Source organism: Euleptes europaea, chromosome 6 (genome assembly GCF_029931775.1).
Source record: "Euleptes europaea isolate rEulEur1 chromosome 6, rEulEur1.hap1, whole genome shotgun sequence".
NCBI lineage: Eukaryota > Metazoa > Chordata > Lepidosauria > Squamata > Sphaerodactylidae > Euleptes > Euleptes europaea.
In genome coordinates this window covers 92,117,757-92,137,834 of record NC_079317.1, presented here as the reverse complement: position 1 = coordinate 92,137,834, position 20,078 = coordinate 92,117,757, and the positions used below count along the sequence as shown (strand labels likewise).

Below are 20,078 nucleotides of genomic sequence, written 5' to 3'. Positions count from 1 at the left end.
GAAGGAGATTGTAAGCCAGTTTGATTCACCTTAAAAAGTAGAGAAAGTCGGCATATAAAAACCAACTTTTCTTCTTCATGTATTGAGATTCAGATTCACACTTTATACAGCAGTCATATTTCACTGCCATATATATAAGTTATGATGGGGAAAAGCCCTGTGGCGGAGAGTGGCAAGCTGCAGTACTGCAGTCCAAGCTCTGCTCATGACCTGAGTTTGATCCCGACGTAAGTTGGTTTCAGGTAGCTGGCTCATGAAGGGGAAATATGTGTCTCCCACAGGCAGAGGACACATGCGAAGGAGCTGCAGTCAGTTGCAGTTCCCAAGTGTATGACTCCCATGTGTTCCTGAGCACTTGAAGATGTACGTAGGACATCTTCAGAGTGCATACATGGAAGCGATAAATCACCGCTGTATAGATGGCAAAATGCCTGATCTGAAATGTATGGATTTGCCTGAAGCCATAGCTCCTTTTGCGAGTTTTGATAAGCCGCTATCCTCCAGCTTTCATTGCGCATATTATTACCCCCAAACAAAGCCACACTGAAAAGAGTCAGGGCATAAATATTGTCCATCTACCCACTAAACAGAAAGGGGGACTCCGATTTCAAGCTCACCTACCCAAATCAGGCATCCTACTTAGACCTTTCAAAGCACTGATGTACTGGAAGAGGTAGTGTGCCTTTTGCCTTATTCCCAAGGTCATGTTGCTCATTTTTATTCCCTGTCTGTTGAAGTAAGCAGGATAGTAAGGGTGCCCCACAGCAAATGTGGGAGGAAGGTGAGTGATGCTAGTTGATAAGAATAAAGAGATCACTTTCAAAGTCACCAAATTTGGATGGATAGCCTACAAGACTAGGAACTCGGGTAAGCCATATATAGGATTTTTAGCTGTAATTTTTATTATGATACTGTATAATTCTGTGAATTTATAACTTTAAAATGTTTCTTTTCTCACAAGTTATTTGATACTGGAAGCCTGAATTATTATATGGATCTTATTTTATTGGTGTTGGACTGTATTAAATAAATTTGATTTGAGTGATGAAAATAAATGGAGCAAGAGGCATGATGACATCCTCTCCTCCTAGTGCAGAAGTACCCTTCAAGGCACAGGTAGGCTGTTCAGAATGCAAGACGGCAGACCTTACAAAGTCCAAATCTTGATATTACCTCTGGGGTCATGCAATATCAAGATTTGGACTTGTGAAGCCGCATCAAGAGTAATAATTGGGGCATTCTTAAGCATTGCCTTGAGCAGTGGTTCTCAACCTGGGGGTCGGGACCCCCAAGGGGGTCGCGAAGTGTTTTCTGGGGGGTCGCCACCACTGTCCTGGGACAGCCCCCATCCCGGGCTGTCCAGGACTAACCCAGATGCCCTGTAACCCTGATCCGTCCGTGAGGGCAGGGAAGACCCCAAGCAGAGAGGTGAGGAACTGGCCGACCGACAGCCAGAAGGAGCTGGGCTGCAGAGATGCGGCGGCGTGCCGCCACTCACCAGCTGTAGCCCCGCTGCCCAGCTGAGAGGTGGGCTGGCCAGTCCTGGCTGCGGTCGCACCTGTGCTGGGCGGATGATGCGGCAGGATGTGTGGGAGGCCGAGGAAGCTCCCCTGGCTCGGTCAGTTCAGGTCTCGGAGGAGAAGAGGGCGGTCCCCCTTGAGGCCGCTACAGCCACGTTGTTTTTACTTTTAGCTGCACTCGGGTGGGGCGGGAGCTTCAGCCTGGAATCCAAGTGCGCATGTCTGTAGTGTGGCTTTGCTTTTCTGCCCTGAGTCATCAGTTCTGCTCTGCCCTGAGTCATCAGTTCCATTCTGGCAAGGCCAAGGGGGAGAGAGTCGAGGTGCATGCGCAGTTCGGGATTTCCCCCTCGAGCGCGCAGTTTCAGTGAGGCACAGAAGGAGCAGTGACTGGCGGAGGGGAGAAAAAGGCACGAAAAGTCCGAGCGGGATAAGCGGCCCTCGGCTCTTTCCTGGCCCTTCGCTCTCGTGAGGTGATTTAACGGAGCTCCGCTTTGAGGGATAACTGCAGTTCTGTGCACAAGCAGTGTCCCAGTCACAAGAGAGGGGTTTTCCTTGCGAGAGCCCCGGCCTGCTTGGAAGAGTTTTTGGGGAGAGAGGGGAGGACAAGGAACACAGTGCATGCTCAGAGGCACTCTTTCCTCCGTGCCAGGAAAGGTTACTGTGCCACACTGTCACAGCCGCTGCACAACAGGTGGTAGTACCGTTTGCTTGTTTGTTTTAAACTTTAAAATTTAAAGTAATTATATATATGGATACCCTGGACTGCCAAAAAAACAAATGTTTTCTTTATCCTATTGAAAATGTCATTTATGCAAATTTATGCAAACGTGACGAGGGTCGCAGGTTACTTGGCAATTGTAAAAGGGGGTCGCGACTCGAAAAAGGTTGAGAACCACTGGCCTTGAGTCTCTCTAGAATTTATATCTTGCTAATTTGCTATAGGGCAGTTGGCACTCGCTCAGTGCCACTGAGGCTATAATCGGTATCCTGCTCAGTTCACTGTCCGCAGGTGCAGCCTTGGTCATTCAACTCTGGAATCTGGGAATTTTGCCAGCTGGATGTGTTTAATGTCTGATCCCAAGTGGGAGGGGTTTTTCCCCTAGTGGTCTTTGTGTGAGCCCATCTAAATGCACCAAAGCTAGGCAACTGCACGGTGAGAGCGTAGAACTTAGCCGAATGACATTTTTGTTCATTTTCTTGAATCAGCCTTCAGTCTTTCCACAGTATGCATATAAAAGCCAGGAACCACTTGACTTTCACCCTCAAAGTGTTCCACTAGCACATGCTCGATTAAATCAGGAAGCCTGTTAGTCTGAGAGGTCTCTCCGGGGGTGTTTCCTCTGAGCCTGCTTTCATCATATTTCACATTCTGAAATATGTCTCCTCTTTCCTTGCACGCTTGTGGAACTTACAAATCACTTGTTTCATGCTGTCACTGCCCATCACTTTGCCAAGTGACAACTTCTCTTTTTGGAAGGATTGAACACCCTGGCAGGATTTCCTTAATTGTCGATGGGCTTTTTGTCTCCTTTATAAATCTGTTCGGAGTGACATAATTGTCTTTCCTCAGATTTCAGTTTTCTAAACGGCATGTGTTGGGATTCCATATTGCTAGTATCATACCCCCAAATTCCTTATATGAGATTATGTTTAGCTCTGTTCTGCTTACCAGCTAGTAGGGGAAATGAAAAGATCTAGATACTACAGTTCCCAGGCAGTGTGACCCCTTAGTTTGCATACACATGAGTTGAATCATGGTGTTTTTTTGTTTGTTTTTTGTAGACCACAAACACATTGCAGTTTGTCAGGTGGCCAGTATGGAAACCCATCTATAGAAAAGGTGACTGATTGATGGGTACCCATTGCAGTGGCTAAAGAAAAAAATGCAGTGAAAAATAGCATCCTCACGGCTGATTTGTAAAAGATCAACTCCTTACAGTCGAGAAGCGAGTTCTGTCCATTTTGGCTTTTTGGGGTTCATTTTCAGCTGAATAGCAAAACCAGGAATCCAGCCTAAGGCGGATAGTCAATAGTTGAAAAACCTGAATAGGTATTTGGCTTTTTCGGCTTTGGCTTTCCCAAGGCTTTTGTGTGTGTGTGTAAAGTGCAGTCAAGTCGCAGCCGACTTATGGCGACCCCTTTTTGGGGGGTTTTCAAGGCAAGAGACTAACAGAGGTGGTTTGCCAGTGCCTTCCTCTGCCCAGCAACCCTGGTATTCCTTGGTGGTCTCCCATCCAAATACTAACCAGGACCGACCCTGCTTAGCTTCTGAGATCTGAGGAGATCAGGCTAGCCTGGGCCATCCAGGTCAGGGCTTTTACCTCTGGGAAATTTTTTGAAGAGCTTGGGGGGGGGGCTTTTTCAAGGTAGAGTCACCACATTCACACAGCATAGCTGCGAAGGACTCTCCTTGCATGAACACCAAAGTTTGGTAAAGTTTGGGTCAGGGGGTCGAATTTTAGGTGCCCCAGAAGGTCACCCCCATTCCCCATAGGAAACCTTGCAGCCACCCTGCAATTCTGGTGACTTTACCATGAATACCCCCGCCCCCCAAGCCGCCAATATTTTTTTCCACAGGATAAAATGGACATGGTTTTTTTCCCAGGAAAAACTGAAAAAAGCCGAAATACCCATTTACTGTTATGGGTATTCGGCTTATTTCAGTTTTCCTGAAAAAATTCAGGACCAATAAACCCGAAAAAAATGCACAGCCCTATTTGCAACCAAAGGGGCTAGAAAAGTGTAACACTATGTTAGGATCGAACTGTTACTAATCCCTTCATTGTGCCTCATTTTAGTGAAACAATTGCTAAAGTGAAGTCTGAAAACGCTTCGACTAAAATGTTTTTATCACAGAATTCCACAGGGAAAAACTAATTTCCTCCTCAGCTGTAGTATGTAATGAATCACTGTGACTCATCCCACCTAGGATGGAAACAAGGAACCAGGGGATGGTCTGAAGGCACGTGATCTATCTGCCTTGCTCATGTTAAACAGATCTGAGTCTGGTCAGTACCAGCAGGGGAGACTTCCTGGATATCTCCTGGATATGCCACCTTGAGTGCTATGGTGTGAGAAAAGTACAAAATAAATGCAAGCAATAAATGGGGGGACTATTTTTTTCATTGAGGGTTTCTTCCCCCCTCATGTCATCTTGGTTTAAGACCTTGAGCAGCATAAGCCACTCAGAAATATCTCTCCTATTTTGATATTTTTGAAGGAAGGGTGTCATATGTTGTACGGTTGGGTCGTTGAGAACAAAATGTATAATTTACCAAAACTGAAATTGTTCATAGTGTATATCAATTAATATAAGCAGATGAGATCATCTTTTTTTTCTCCCACTGAAGTTTATCTGAGAGGAAAATGGTCAACTGCTGTTTTTTGTTTTTGTTTTTTAAAAAGACTGGTTAGTAGGGTTGCCAACCTCCAGGTACTAGCTGGAGTTCTTCTGCTATTACAACTGATCTTCAGCCGATAGAGATCAGTTCACCTGGAGAAAATGGTTGCTTTGGCAATTGGACTCTATGGCATTGAAGTCCCTCTCCTCCCCAACCCTGCCCTCCTCATGCTCCGGCTCTAAAACCTCCCACCGGTTGCCAAGAGGGACCTGGCAACCCTACCGGTTAGGCCTAATGAAGGAAACGACCTGTGACAACTGTAGGCAAGAGTCCGTTGCCAGGATGCCAGCGCTTCCTCACTGTGCTTCTGTTACTCTTGAAGTTACTGTCCTTCGATTGTATTCAGGGCTGCCAGGAGAAAAGAAAGAGCAACAGATTGTGAGCTTGTGAGGTCATGGGGAGAAATTAGTAAATCCAGCCAAGGAAAGAAAGGGAGTGGCTACGGGAGGCTACAGTGGCAAATATGCAAGCCTGTCTTGACATTCCTCCCAGAGGAGCAATCCCAGGGCAGCGATGCGAACTAGACAGAGAAAGGTTATTGTGGTTCCCACTGTAAACGCTTAAATTTGTGGTGGTGGTGGTGGGGAGGTTACTGCTTTCTTTTAAAAACAACCTGAAATTCTAGTGAAAATGTAACTTTTCGTTCCCCAGTTTAAGAGGCTAGCTGGAAATGTTTGAGTTATGAACATTTCTGCATCAGACTTTTTATCTCCCGTCGCCGCATATATATGGAACAGAGGTCATGATGGAGTCCAGTGAATGACTTCGTTGAGATTGGGGGTGGGAAGCACAGCAGCTTGACTTCTTGCCAGGGCCCAGACAACCCTTTCCATAGGAACTGTAGAGAAAGCAGTAAATATGAGTAAAGAATTAATAAAGAGATAGGGTTGCCAGGTGCCCGCTGGTGGTGGGCAAACCCCCCGTAATGTGCCCCTGTGCCCACCGACCAGCTGACAGCCGGCGGGCAATCGTGCACGTGCGCCGACGCAGCACTTCCGGTTGTAAACCAGAAGTGCCGCGTCAGTGTACCCACAAGATCTGCACAGAAACCTCCCGCCGAAGGTGAATGGGGACCTGGCAACCCTATAAAGAGAGTTCTCAAGTCTCATTTTTGATAGCTACATTGTCTTTGTTCTTGCGTTCGTCTGTGCTCTAATGGATGGGCTTAAGTCAGGAAACAGAGGGAGAGTATGCCAGTGCATAGATGAAACATTTTCATTTTTGGCAGCGACATTCATTTCCTTGATAAGTTCCATGGTGAGAGAAAAATGCATGACTTTGCTTAAATTAAACGACAACCAACCATCTATGCACTTTTGAACTTCATCTTTTCCAATTTCACTACAGACCTAGCCATGCTTTTCAAACTCCCTGAGAGAGGTCTGAGTTTCAGACATGTTGGCTTGCTTGGAAATGATGAACATGTGGTGGAAAGAGGTCATGCCTGCCCCTCAACTCCTAATTGCTAATGTGCAGTATATTTTTCTGATGAGCTAGAAACACAAAATTAAACAGCTAATCCTTCCACTGTCTGTGTCTTTAAAACCCCCACAATTGGTCACATTCCCACAAAGACATAGGTGTACCTAAATAAATACATTTAAAATGTACGCATAATATGAATCCCCTTTCTACTGTGCCACTTTCCCCTTATATCTGGACTAGGGTTGTCAACCTCCAGGTACTAGCTGGAGATCTCCTGCTATTACAACTGATCTCTAGCCGAGAGAGATCAGTTCACCTGGAGAAAATGGGCGCTTTGGCCATTGGACTCTATGGCATTGAAATCCCTCCCCTCCCCAAACCCCACTCTCCTCAGGCTCCACCCCCAAAACCTCCCACCGGTGGTTTGAGGAGGGGAGGGACTTCAATGCCATAGAGTCCAATGGCCAAAGTGGCCATTTTCTCCAGGGGAACTGATCTCTGTCGGCTGGAGATCAGTTGTAATAGCAGGAGATGTCCATGCACCACCTGGAGGTTGGCAACCCTAGTTGCCAGATCCAGGTTGGGAAACTCCTGGAGATTTGGGGGTGGAGCCTGGGGAGGACAGGGACCTCAGTGAGGTGAAATGCCACAGAATTCACCCTCCAAAGCATTTATTTTCTTCAGGGGAACTGATCTCTCTAGTCTGGAGATGAGTTGTAATTTTCTGTGGGATCCCCAGGTCCCACCTGGAGGCTGGCATCCCTCAGTCTCCTGTTTGCCAGCCTCATGCTGGCAACCCTAAGTGGGGGATCCACAAAGACTTTTTCCCTTCCCACACTATTTCCTCTTCCCTTTCCTTGAAGGCCCCCACAGCCTCCCCCCCTTTCCTTGCTTCCTTCTCTCCTTCCCACCCATCAGCCAACCTGTCTTTACCTTCCAGTCGGTCTTCAGCTTTCCCTTCCAGCCTCTTCCTGGGAAAATTCTGCACAGTTTTGTCTGCAGTTTTGTTTGCATGGAAGGGGAACCTGTAAGGACTTGCGGGGGCACCGCACTTACCCCTGAATTCCCCTCCCTACTCTATTTCCTCTTTCCCTCCTCCTGGCAGCCTCCGTGTCCTTACCTTTCCTTGTTTCCTTTTCTCCTTCACACCAACCAAGCAACCCCCTTGGATCTACTTTTCACCAATGTTTGTTATTGATTCCATTCATACTCTCCTCAATGGGGACCCAAAGCAGCTGATAGCATTCTCTGTTTCACCTTATTCTCACAGCAACCCTGTGAGGTAGGTTAGGCTGAGAGTGCGCGACTGTTCATTAAGTGAGCGTTTCGTAAAGCTATAGGCACTGCTTCTATTATTTGGTTTAACAAACAATAACCCAATGCAGATTTTTAAAAAAAGTTTCCGATTTTTCTGCAAACCTGGGGCTTTTCTCAGGTTTATAAAAAGAAAAAGTTGGTTTTTAAATGCCAACTTTTGCTATCTTTTAAGGAGAATCAAACTGGCTTACAGTGTCTTTCCCTTCCTCTCCCCGCAACAGACACCCTGTGAGGTAGGCAGGGCCGAGAGAGTTCAGAGAACTGTGACGGGCCCAAGGTCACCCAGCAGGCTTCATGTGTAGGAGTGGGGAAACAAACCCGGCTCACCCCATTAGAGTCCCCTGCTCATATGGAGGAGTGGGGAACCAAACCCAGTTCTCTAGATTAAAGACCACCGCTACTAGGGTTGCGAGGTCCCTCTTTGCCACTGGCGGGAGCTTTTTGGGGTGGAGCCTGAGGGGGGCGGGGTTTGGGGAGGGGAGGGACTTCAATGCCATCGGGTCCAGTTGCCAAAGCGGCCTTTCTCTCCAGGGGAACGGATCCCTATCGGCTGGAGATCAGTTGTAATAGCAGGAGATCTCCAGCTAGTACCTGGAGGTTCAGTATAGGAATAGCTATGAGCAATGCCAACAATATTATGGCTATATATTTACAGTACGTGGTAATATACCCACCAACTACTTATATTCCCAACAAGCATATGTATTTATTTCTTATTCTTGTAAAATTCTTTCAAAATAGCAAGTTCACAACAATTCCTATGTAAGGTAAGTATTGAAATAAAGTCAATTGAAATGTCCTTAAAGATGTGCTTCTTTTCTTTGCAGCAGTTGATTAATTGCAGGAGAAACTCATAGCTATTCCTATACTGAATTTCTCATCTTATGATAAGTGTATAGAGGTGTCTGATTTTTCTTCCAGTACCTGGAGGTTGGCAACCCTAACCACTACTAACCATTGTACCATGCTGGCCCGGGCAATAAATTCATGTTACCACCCAGATTGGCATGTTTTAGCAACCCCATCCTTTCCTCTGGGATCTGAGAGGTAGTTTGGGTGACGGAGAATTTATTGTATAGCGGCTAGGACATTCTGGGAGGAGCCACTTCAAGATTTTAGGGCGTTGGGGAAGGAAGAAAAACAGCATGAGGCAGAAGTGGCCGGGAATGTCTGCGGGATTATAGGGCTTGGTGCCGTCCTCTGACATTCTCCGCCTGGTTGGTAGCAACGGCACAGCTTGGCTCAGGAATTCTGATGAAAATATAATGTTTCTAAGAAAACATGTCAAGGCCTTTTCACCTTCAGGATGCTCTGTCCCAGAGATTGAAAGGGGAGGTCCAGGATTCTTGTCTGATTTCTTAGCCTCTCAGAGTCGGAGGATGTATTTTTACAGCATTTTTTATTTCCCTTTATTTGTTGAACTTCCTTTGTTCTTGCTCTACGGCAGGGGTGGGGAACTTTTTTTCCGTCAAGGGCCATTTGGATATTTATAACGTCAAGCGCGGGCCATATACAAAATTATCAACTTAAAAATTAGCCGACCAAGCCCCAAGCAGGCAGCTGCCTCAGATGCCCCCCCCACGCGTGGGCAAGCAGGCAGGAATCCAACCAGTGGCGCACTCGCCCACCTGGTGGCACAGGATGGTCTGTTGCATCAGCCGGGCATAGCCATCCAGCCGCACGCCAGAGTTGCTCCTGCTCCGCACGGTCAGGGCCAGATTCTACAGCCGGCTCCTGCTACCTCCCCCTGCAGGAATGAAATGAGGACACACTGGCTAAGAACTCCCCCCCCCCCAAAACGCATTCTGGCCCTGCCACCTTTAACCCCTCCATTGTTGCCACTTCTGCCCCCAGCCCTCTTGTAGTGCAGAGGGAATAGGTTTCTCCATGGCCCTGGTGGTAAAGGGTTAACACAGTTTCTTGGGCCATCCTAACAGCTCCATAGCTAACAACTCTTCTGCAAGGGGGAAAAAAGGTTCCTTTTCTCGGCAAAACAAACTCACATCCGCCTTGGATAGAGGCTATTCCTGTCCGCAGGAGGGAGCGGATCACCAGTCTTAGATCCTTCTGAGCTAGAGATCTGCTAGGACCCAAGAAGGGCCAGACCAAATGATTTTGTGGGCCTTAAACAGCCCCCGGGCCTGATGTTCCCCACCCCTGCTCTAAGGCATAGCATTAAGAGACAGAGTGATTGCATACAGCACTATGTCCATACAGTCCAGGGCTGTACCTAGGCTGTGTCTCCACCAAGCATTTTTCACTTCATTTGTTAATCTGTGAGGGCACAGTTTGCAGAGCTTCTTGTGTTCTGCATCTGTATTCTTCCCTGGACACTAGCAAGGTTCACGAAGAGGAGACAACGCAGAAAATACATAACAAACAGAGCATTTTATTGTAACCACCAATATACATCAAGAGGAATCTTTGAACTGGCTGCTAGTGAGAGTCAAACTCCACTGCAACTGGTGAACAGACTCTTGGGTGCCAGCATGGTGCAGTGGTTAACAGCGGTGGTTTGGAGCAGTGGCCTCTGATCTGGAGAACCGGGTTTGATTCCTCACTCTTCCACATGAACGGCGAAGGCTAATCTGGTGAACTGGATTTGTTTCCCCACTCCTACACATGAAGCTAGCTGGGTGACCTTGGGCTAGTCACAGCTCTCTCAGTCCCACCTACCTCACAGGGTGTCTGCTGCGGGGAGGGGAAGGGAAGGTGATTGTAAGCCGGTTTGATTCTTCCTTAAGTGGGAGAGAAAGTCAGCATATAAAAACCAACTCTTCTTCTTGCTAAGAGGCTGATTTCCAGCACTTAATCATTTGGTGAGCCAAGAGGGACAACAAATCACATGCACAATTACTCACTGTTGGATTCTTCAGGTTTTCATACCAAAAGGAGGAACAATGTCTTACATTCTCCTTTCTTTTAATTTTTTCCCTGTGTTGCACAGACTTGATTAGTTTATGGTTCCCAAACATAGCTACTCTCTCTCTCTTTGCGGATACGTCATGAGTCAGAAACGACAGAGCTTTGCTCATCCAACTGTGTCCTCAAAAGGTGCTTGAGAAGAAGATCAGTAATGTGATGAAGCTTCCTTGAGACATACCTTGTCCATCTGCTGTGTGCCTTATGCTACACTATGCAGTTGGAGGAGGGTATTGGAATGTGTTTTAAAGCACACACTTAATTCATGGGGGTGAAGCTCAACCAACCTGGCCAGTGCCCCAATGCAACTAAGTGTGTGCTTGAAACTATACCCCCCTGAGTCTTCTACAGTGTGCCATGGCAAGCCACACATGAAGCTGCCTTCTACTGAATCAGACCCTCGGTCCATCAAAGTCAGTATTGCCTACTCAGACCAGCAGCAGCTCTCCAGGGTCTCAGGCGGAGGTCTTTCACATCACCTACTTGCCTAGTCCCTTTAACTGGAGATGCTGGGGATTGAACCTGGGACCTTCCGCATGCCAGGCAAATGCTCTACCGCTGAGCCGTGTCCCCTCCCCAAAGTCAAAGTGGGAATTTCCCCTTGAAGGTGAAGAGTTTGAAGACCACTGTGCTGTGGGCAGGTATGCTTCAGTTATCACCTGGCACAGTTATGCGTAGCTCTTGTGAATTAGAGATGGGTTTGCACGTTGTTCTTATGATTTTACTGTATTGCTTTAAGTTGTGAATTGCCTCAAGCTGGTATTTGGAGAGGCAACTTATATATATTTTTCCTAATTAATACATTTCTAAATAAATAAGGACTGAGTGATGAGCACAACAACTTCCTTATTGCAGCATAGCCTGGGTGCCAGCCTTACTTGTTCTTTAGGTTCTTTCTTTAAATTTGACCTTGATCTGGCATGACTGAATTTTCTTTGTGATTGTCAGGCTGACAGCACAGTGGAGTGTGGAAGATGAGGAGGAGGCAGCCAGAGAGAGGCGCCGGAGAGAACGTGAGAGACAACTGAGGTCCCAGGCCGAAGAAGGTCTTAACAACACTGGAACGTCTTCAGAAAATGGAGAGCCAGTACAAGAAAGCCAGTAAGTAGGGACTAAGCACAAAATTATACATGTATTTGTTCTAGGCCACTCTTAAAAATCATCTTGCACACTTCTCAGCTGCCTAATGAACAATTCAGTGTAACTCAAAAGTTTGCATTTTCATATAGCAATGGACCGGAGTGTGATAAAAATGGTTTTGTATTCATTTACAGCATCTTTAGACAGGAAAACAGAGAGCCCCGTGGTGCAGAGTGGTACGCTGCAGTACTGCAATCAAAAACTCTGCTCACGACCTGAGTTCAATCCCGACGGAAGTTGGTTGGAAGTTGGTAGCCAGCTTGAGGTTGACTCAGACTTCCATCTTTCTGAGTACCCAGCTTGCTGGTGGTAAAGTGTAGATGACTGGGGAAGGCAATGGCAAACTACCCCATAAACATAGTCTGCCTAGTAAAAGTCGGGATGTGACGTCATTCCATGGGACTACCTTTACCCTTTTTAGACAGGAAAACAGGATGACTGCAATTAAAACATTGAGGCTGATCTGCACATTATTCTAGAGGATGAACCACTTTCCATGAAGTGGATGCTCCACACTGGGGCTAAATTGTGTGGGATGATGTGGGATGGGGCTAAATTGTGTGGGATGATCACTTGCATTGCCAAGAGAATTTATGTGGCACTGAAAGAAGTCATGGGCAACCACTGATGGTTGCCTGAGATTTTCCATGCAATGTGGGAGATACATGTGGTCAGCTGTTCTACACATTAATCCCACAGTGCCATGGACATCTGGTAACTCACCAGGGTGGCTGCAGCCCACCATCCATGTCTGGTGATCTTCCATGTTTGAAACCAAGAGTCTTTTTCTCTTCCTCCTATACTTTAACTGTGAATTTATCATCTTTTAGAGGCTAAGCAAAATCTGAGATAGAGTATCATCAATAGAGATGTAATTTTTCTGTGGGCAAGTGTTTCATAGCTTGCCGTGAGCAGGACCTTCCTGTTATGTCTCTGTGGAGAACAGATTCATTCTTGTACACTCAACTTTGTTTGTTAAATGTTTTAAAATACTGTACCTTCCAGGAGGGGGATTGGGATGAAGACAAAGCTTGATGTGGTCATGGCACTTTCTTGGATGAAACACAGAAGCGCCCCAGTTGTGGTACAAGAGGGATGACGAGTCTGCTTTTAATTAATTAATTTGTTGTTTTGATTTGTATCCCACCCTCACTCCCTGGCCACGACCGGGCTCAGCGTGGCTAACAAAAAGCAAAAGGGCTGCATGTGCAGAGTAAAAAGCTGTCATCTACTCCCCAACTGACCTCTCTGCAGTTTCTCTCCAAACATCCTTTTTTGGTACCAGAAGTACCCTCTTTTTTTTTTTTTTTAACATCAAGTCACAGCCGACTTATGGTGATCTTGTAGGGTTTTCAAGGTATTTGGAGGTGATTTACCATTGCCTCCACAACAGGATCCTGGTATGCCTTGGAGGTCTCCCATCCAAATACTAGGCAGGGTCAGGGCTGAGAGCATGTGACTGGCCCAAGGTCGCCCAGCAAGCTTCCATGACACGAGCAGGGATTTGAACTTGGGTTTCCCAGGTCCTAGTCTGACACCTTAACCACTATGCCACGTTGGCTGTCAGAAGTAGCCTTAGCGGAGGTGAAGCGCTTGGGAGGAAGGCTGCAGGGAGAAGCTGTGGTAGAAGGGAGAGGGTTCAGTGTCCTTCCCCTGCACGCCCCATTCACTGTCGAAATTGGGACCCTACCCCCTCTTTCAACCTACCTTCATATCAACATGCGTAGATGTGAGAGCTAGCATGGTGTAGTCGTGGTTAAGAGCAGTGGACTCTGATCTGGAGAACCAGGTTTGATTCCCCACTCCTCCACATGAAGCCTGCTGGGTGACCTTGGAGTAGTCACAGCTCTCTTAGAGCTCTCTCAGCTTCACCTACCTCACAAGGCGTCTGTTGTGGGGAGAGGAAGGGAAGGAGATTGTAAGCCAGTTTGATTCTCCTTCAAAGGTAGAGAAAATCGGCATATAAAAACCAACTCTTCTTCTGGATTGGAGGCTGATCCTGCCACCATGACCCATCATGTGCATTCTACCACCAATATTATCTCAGAAGGATTTCAATATAAAGTGGGGTAGATATAAATGCAAAGGAACATTAATATTATCACACACAGAGTTGTTTTAGAAAAGTTCTTATTTTTTTTGTAATGGGGGTAGATCCCCTGTCATTTCTCAGCATCGTCTGCAGCTGCTGATCTGGCTACAAAAGTTAGCATACGGCTAATCTTCCATAAGCACTGGCTTTCTCTTATGTAAACTTAGTTCCCCCCAGTGGTGACTCATCTTCTTCTTATAAGCTGTTTTGGCACAAATATCCAGCCATTCCAGTGAAGTAAAGGGTTTAATGCAGTTACCTTCAAATAGCAGCTGTCATAACTTTCCTGTAGGTCCAGATTAGGTTTGTCAGACTTCCCTTATTTCAGAGCATGAGATCCTCACCAAACATAATGAGTACCTCTCCTTGTTTCAAGGCTGTACACTTCTGAGTAATGGATGCCTGTTATAAACTGTGGAGGATAGCTGTCACTAGGGGAGGGGCTGTGGCTCAGTGGTAGAGCATCTGCTTGGCATGCAGAAGGTCCTAGGTTCAATCCCCGGCATCTCCAGTTAAAGGGACTAGGCAAGTAGATGATGTGAAAGACCTCTCTGCCTGACACCCTGGAGAGCTGCTGCCTGTCTGAGTAGACAATACTGGCTTAGATGGACCAAGGGCCTGATTCAGTATAAGGCAGCTTCATGTGTTCATTTGTTCACCTTGCCCTATTTACTTCTTGCATTATATACTCATTTGTACAACTTCAGAGGAATATGTGTATATATACACACTGAGAAAACGCTAACTAAGGTAGGAAATGTGTATTCTTGTTCTAATGAAGTCCTGCTGAGAACACATAACAGATATCTGAATTATTCTCTTTAAAAATATTTTCAGATTTTGATTGACCTCTTCATTGGCTCCATCACATATGTGCAAACACTGCTAGTCACTTACTTGAGGGAGTCCCAGAGCCTCCTTTCTTGTAATTCTGATTCCTGCCAAAACAACAGAAATCCTGCAATAATCCAAATCTTTCACATGAATAAGACAATGGTGACAATTTGTGTAATTTTCCCTACTTTGCATAGTGTATCCCACTAGGATTTTCTCAGGGAAGTAAAGGGAAATGGTTATGGAGGGACCTTTCAGCTCTAAGAACTTTCTTAGGATCACTTGCCTTCCCTTTCATCCTTTAAAACTCCTTCTAAATAGCACTGGGACTGAATTAAAAAACAACAACAACCAGCCAGGCAGAAACTTTTGTGTAAGGTGGAATCAGACAGGCTGTTTAAAAAAAGCAGGCTATCTGGTTTGTGCTATCTAACTATGATGACTCAAGATTGGGCACTGTCTCTTACATTGGCATCCAGATTGATGCAATAAAAAAACTCTTTCTATACATATAATACTGTATGTGTATGAAATTTAAAAAACATACGAGAGAGATCTCAGATCCTGAATAAGTAATAGTCACTCACTTCTCATTTGATTTGATGTATGTATGAATGTTTTTTGGGGAAGGGGACAATTACTGCTTCTGTTCTAGGGTTGCCAGGTCCCTCTTCGCTACCGGCAGGAGGTTAGGAGATCTCCTGCTATTACTACTGATTTCCAGCCAACAGAGATCAGTTCACCTGGAGCAAATGGCGGCTTTGGCAATTGGACTCTATGGCATTGAAGTCCCTCTCCTCCCCAAACCCCGCCCTCCTCAGGCTCCACCACCAAAATCTCCTGCCGATTGCAAAGAGGGACCTGGCAACCCTACGGGAGGTTTTTGGGGTGGAGCCTGAGGAGGGTGGGGTTTGGGGAGGAGAGGGACTTTGATGACATAGAGTCCAATGGCCAAAGTGGCCATTTTCTCCAGGTGAGCTGATCTCTATCGACTGGAGATCAGTTGTAAAAGCAGGAGATCTCCTGCTAGTACCTGGAGGTTGGCAACCCTATTCTGTTTGCCTTCCCCCCCCCCTCCAGTCTGCAGAAGAACTGGCTATCACGTGGGGACAAGGTGTAGTCTTTACCTCTATTTTGCTGCCATCTGTCCCTCCTGGCTGCCAGAATGTGCAAGCAAAGTCTTTGTCCATGCTTAGCAGGCCCAGGCCCAGAAAATGAAAATGCTCACACAGATACTGAGCCTGTTCTTGAATAGACTGAGAGAGCCCTCCCAAAGCCATTGAAATCCTAATGGTGATTAGAGGGAAGAGGAAATGCTAAGCACGGAAACACAAACAGGTAGGATCCTGTTTGGCAGAAATCTTGGCTAACACTCCTGGATAGACAATGCCCTTATCAAGCATATCCCCTGTGTTAATCTTTCTCCTTCTGGCTCCTCTGATTTTTTTAAGAAACTGAAAGGTGCTGGAATAACAGTGAGATACCAAATATCAGTCAAATTTAAATATTGTTGATCTTGACTGAATGTTGGAAAAATTGCAGTCAGATGATTTATACTGAAGAATTGTCATGATATGGGTTGGATCATGATTAGTTATTACCTGAATGAACACCCCTAAGATCTGATGTTGCCAGTGCTTATTAGGGTTGCCAGGTCCCTCGTCGCCACTGGTGGAAGGTTTTTTGGGTGGAGCCTGAGGAGGGCAGGGTTTGGGGAGGGGAGGGACTTCAATGCCATAGAGCCCAATGGCCAAAGCAGCCATTTTCTCCAGCTGAACTGATCTCTATCGGCTGGAGATCAGTTGTAATAGCAGATCTCCAGCTAGTACCTGGAGGTTGGCAACTCTAGTGCTTATTGATTCATACTTCAAGACTGCGTAGTCTTGAGAACCCAGGATGACCTTTGTACTGTGGGGCAAAGATACACATGACTTCAGTTCCTGAACTATCCTTATTGCTAAAACCACTCTGGGGCAAAAAAGCTGTGCAGTCCTTTAAATTGTGGTTGACTGTTGCAGGGGGATCTTTCATTAAAGAGGTGGAGTCCAAGGCAGTAAAGGAAATCCAGGGCACAGAAAACAAGGAAAGACCCTCAAAACAACTCCCTCCCCATCTTAATTTAGCGTACAGATTTGCCTTTTGGTTAACTGTGGTCAAGAGGCTTGTGCATCGTTGGATTAAATTTCCGCTATTGTGTTTGATCACAGCTTTGGAATGCAGTCTGTATACTCTGAAGGCCAAATGACGGACTCTTGCCAGTTGAGTATAAATGGGTCTCTCTTTATTAACAAATAGGAGAGAGCATTCTCCTCTGCCCTGCCTTTCTGTACCCTTCAAAGCCCAGGAAATATCTGAAGTTCAGCTTGGTTTTTCCCTTTGCTCTGTCATATGGGGCCCTTTAATTATTTCAGCCTGCATACTGGGTGTGAACTTCTCAACACTTATTAGTGGGTGGTGCTCTTAGAAATTTTCCAGCCAGCAAAGGATCATGTTTTAAAACAAGGTTTGAATGAATTTTAAGGACGCTATACCATTTCATACTTACTGCATTGAAGCCGTATTCTTCTCACTCTGAAGCCAACAGAATCCTATTTTTTTTTCTGCTGCTTGACTCAGATTTAGTCAGTTTGCCGATAACCCATGTGTTATTTGCTGAGCTACTGCCAGCAAAGAAGAATCCATGAGATCTGTGCCCAAACCAGATCAGATGCTGGAATGTTCACGAATGGATCATTTTTATGAGTAAATTGCAGCCACATACGATGAGGTCTGGTTTAATCCCCTTCAAGTATTCTTGATCAAAATTGACCCCCCCACACACCGCATATGCCCTGGAAGGGAAAAAGAAATATTTAGGGCGAAAACCATGGTTGCTTTAGCCTCCTTTATTCCCTGTTTCAGCCAGGATTCAGCCAGGATCGAACGCACGTTCGGCGAAATGCATGCGTTCGATCCTGGCTGAATCCTGGCTGAAACAGGGAATAAAGGAGGCTTAAGCGACCATGCGTTTTCACCCTTAGACACAGAGACAGTGAGGGGTATTCTTCATGGAGATTTGCTGCTGTTTCGATGCTGATTTGCGTCGGAGGCAAATTTTGGTTATTCACTGCAGATCCGTGTTTTCCCCCACTGAGCAAAATAAGCCGGGTTAAAAGAGAGGCAATCCAAACCACTTCTGAGCCGTACTTTCCAGTAGAAGAGCGTTTTGTTGCTCGGATGCCCATGAAAAAATGTTTGCTTCGCTCCCCGGGACGTCTCCTTTCTCCTCCCCCAAGAACGGTGATTGGCTGGGGGAGTTGCCACTCTAACAGCATCGCACCGGCAGGAGGGAGACCCAGAGCAGACTGGCTGCCCCTCTTGAGAAGGGTGATGGGGGTTTTGGCTTGGATTTGCCGCTCTCAGGATGCCCCCCCAACACACACACACACATAGGATTGCACCGGCTGGAGGGAGACCCAGAGCAGACTGGCTGCCCCTCTTCAGAAGGGTGATGGGAGTTTTGGCTTGGATTTGCCACTCTCAGGATACCCCCCCAACACACACACACATAGGATCGCACCAGCTGGAGGGAGACCCAGAGCAGACTGGCTGCCTCTCTTCAGAAGGGTGATGGGAGTTTTGGCTTGGATTTGCTGCTCTCAGGATGGCCCCCCCCAACACACACACACACACACAGGATCGCACCGGCAGGAGGGAGACCCAAAGCAGACTGGCTGGCCCTCTTCAGAAGGGTGACGGGAGTTTTGGCTTGGATTTGCTGCTCTCGGGATGCCCCCCCCCCAAACACACACACACAGGATCATGGGAAGAGTGGGCGGGATTAGGTGGATTTGGAGCGGTGAGTCATGAGCGGCAGCAGACGTAAGCAGCGCAGAGAAGTGCTCTGTTTCTCCCGTGAAAAATTGGGATGGGGGGAGAATCTGCACTGCCATGAAAAAGCTATTTAAATCAGTTTATTATTTGCTCCGATTCGAAACCGAAGCAAAATCCACCGTGAAGAATACCCCATAGAGACAGTGAGGGGTATTCTTCATGGAGATTTGCTGCTGTTTCGATGCTGATTTGCGTCGGAGGCAAATTTTGGTTATTCACTGCAGATCCGTGTTTTCCCCCACTGAGCAAAATAAGCCGGGTTAAAAGAGAGGCAATCCAAACCACTTCTGAGCCGTACTTTCCAGTAGAAGAGCGTTTTGTTGCTCGGATGCCCATGAAAAAATGTTTGCTTCGCTCCCTGGGACGTCACCTTTCTCCTCCCCCAAGAACGGTGATTGGCTGGGGGAGTTGCCACTCTAACAGCATCGCACCGGCAGGAGGGAGACCCAAAGCAGACTGGCTGCCCCTCTTCAGAAGGGTGATGGGAGTTTTGGCTTGGATTTGCCACTCTCAGGATACCCCCCCAACACACACACACATAGGATCGCACCGGCTGGAGGGAGACCCAGAGCAGACTGGCTGCCTCTCTTCAGAAGGGTGATGGGAGTTTTGGCTTGGATTTGCCACTCTCAGGATGGCCCCCCCCAACACACACACACATAGGATCGCACCGGCTGGAGGGAGACCCAAAGCAGACTGGCTGCCTCTCTTCAGAAGGGTGATGGGAGTTTTGGCTTGGATTTGCTGCTCTCAGGATGCCCCCCCCCCAAACACACACACACAGGATCATGGGAAGAGTGGGCAGGATTAGGCGGATTTGGAGTGGTGAGTCATGAGCGGCAGCAGACGTAAGCCGCGCAGAGAAGTGCGCTGTTTCTCCCGTGAAAAATTAAAAATACCTCGGGATGGGGGGAGAATCTGCACTGCCACGAAAAAGCTATTTAAATCGGTTTATTGTTTGCTCCGATTTGAAACCAAAGCAAAATCCACTGTGAAAAATACCCTTTAGTGAAGCTCATGGAAAGAGCATCTATTGAGGGGGAAAGGTTAAACACCTTCTCTTCCTGCAACACAGCCTCTTCCTGAATTACAGCCCCCTGAGGCTACAAATTACATATAAAGACACTGGGGGAAAAGTGATCTACCTGCATCATGTCTTGTTTGGCCTTCCAAAGCAGATAATTTTTTAATTTCTTATGCACTGCTGTGATCAACAAACACATTATACTTCAAACTCCCACTAATTTAAATGGAAAGTTATGCATGTGCTTAAATAGCTCCCACCAAAACCAATAGGACTTGTTGGTGCTTGACATCTGTTGGATAACGTCCACATGCCTTGACAGGGAGAATCTTGAAAGACAAGCACCCATTTAAGTTTATATATCAGGTCCTGTGGGTTCTTTATAGGGACCTTTCTTCGCTATCAGTCAAACCATGACTCAACAGCATTTTAACCTTTGGCCGAAAACGCATGGCCATTTTGTTCCTTTAATCTCCTGAGAATGGAGCGAATTTCCCAAGGCCACATGCATGGCCGTGGCCCACCCTCAG

General features: G+C 46.7%; 1 protein-coding gene across 1 annotated transcript in view; it reads left to right on the top strand.

Moving 5' to 3' along the window:
• LSP1 (lymphocyte specific protein 1) overlaps window positions 1-20,078 on the top strand; it is a 69,812-nt gene that overhangs the window by 14,585 nt on the left and 35,149 nt on the right. The window contains exon 2 of the mRNA XM_056852143.1: window positions 11,534-11,686. Coding sequence (XP_056708121.1) covers window positions 11,534-11,686 — 153 coding nt within the window. The remainder of the gene's footprint in view (window positions 1-11,533; window positions 11,687-20,078) is intronic.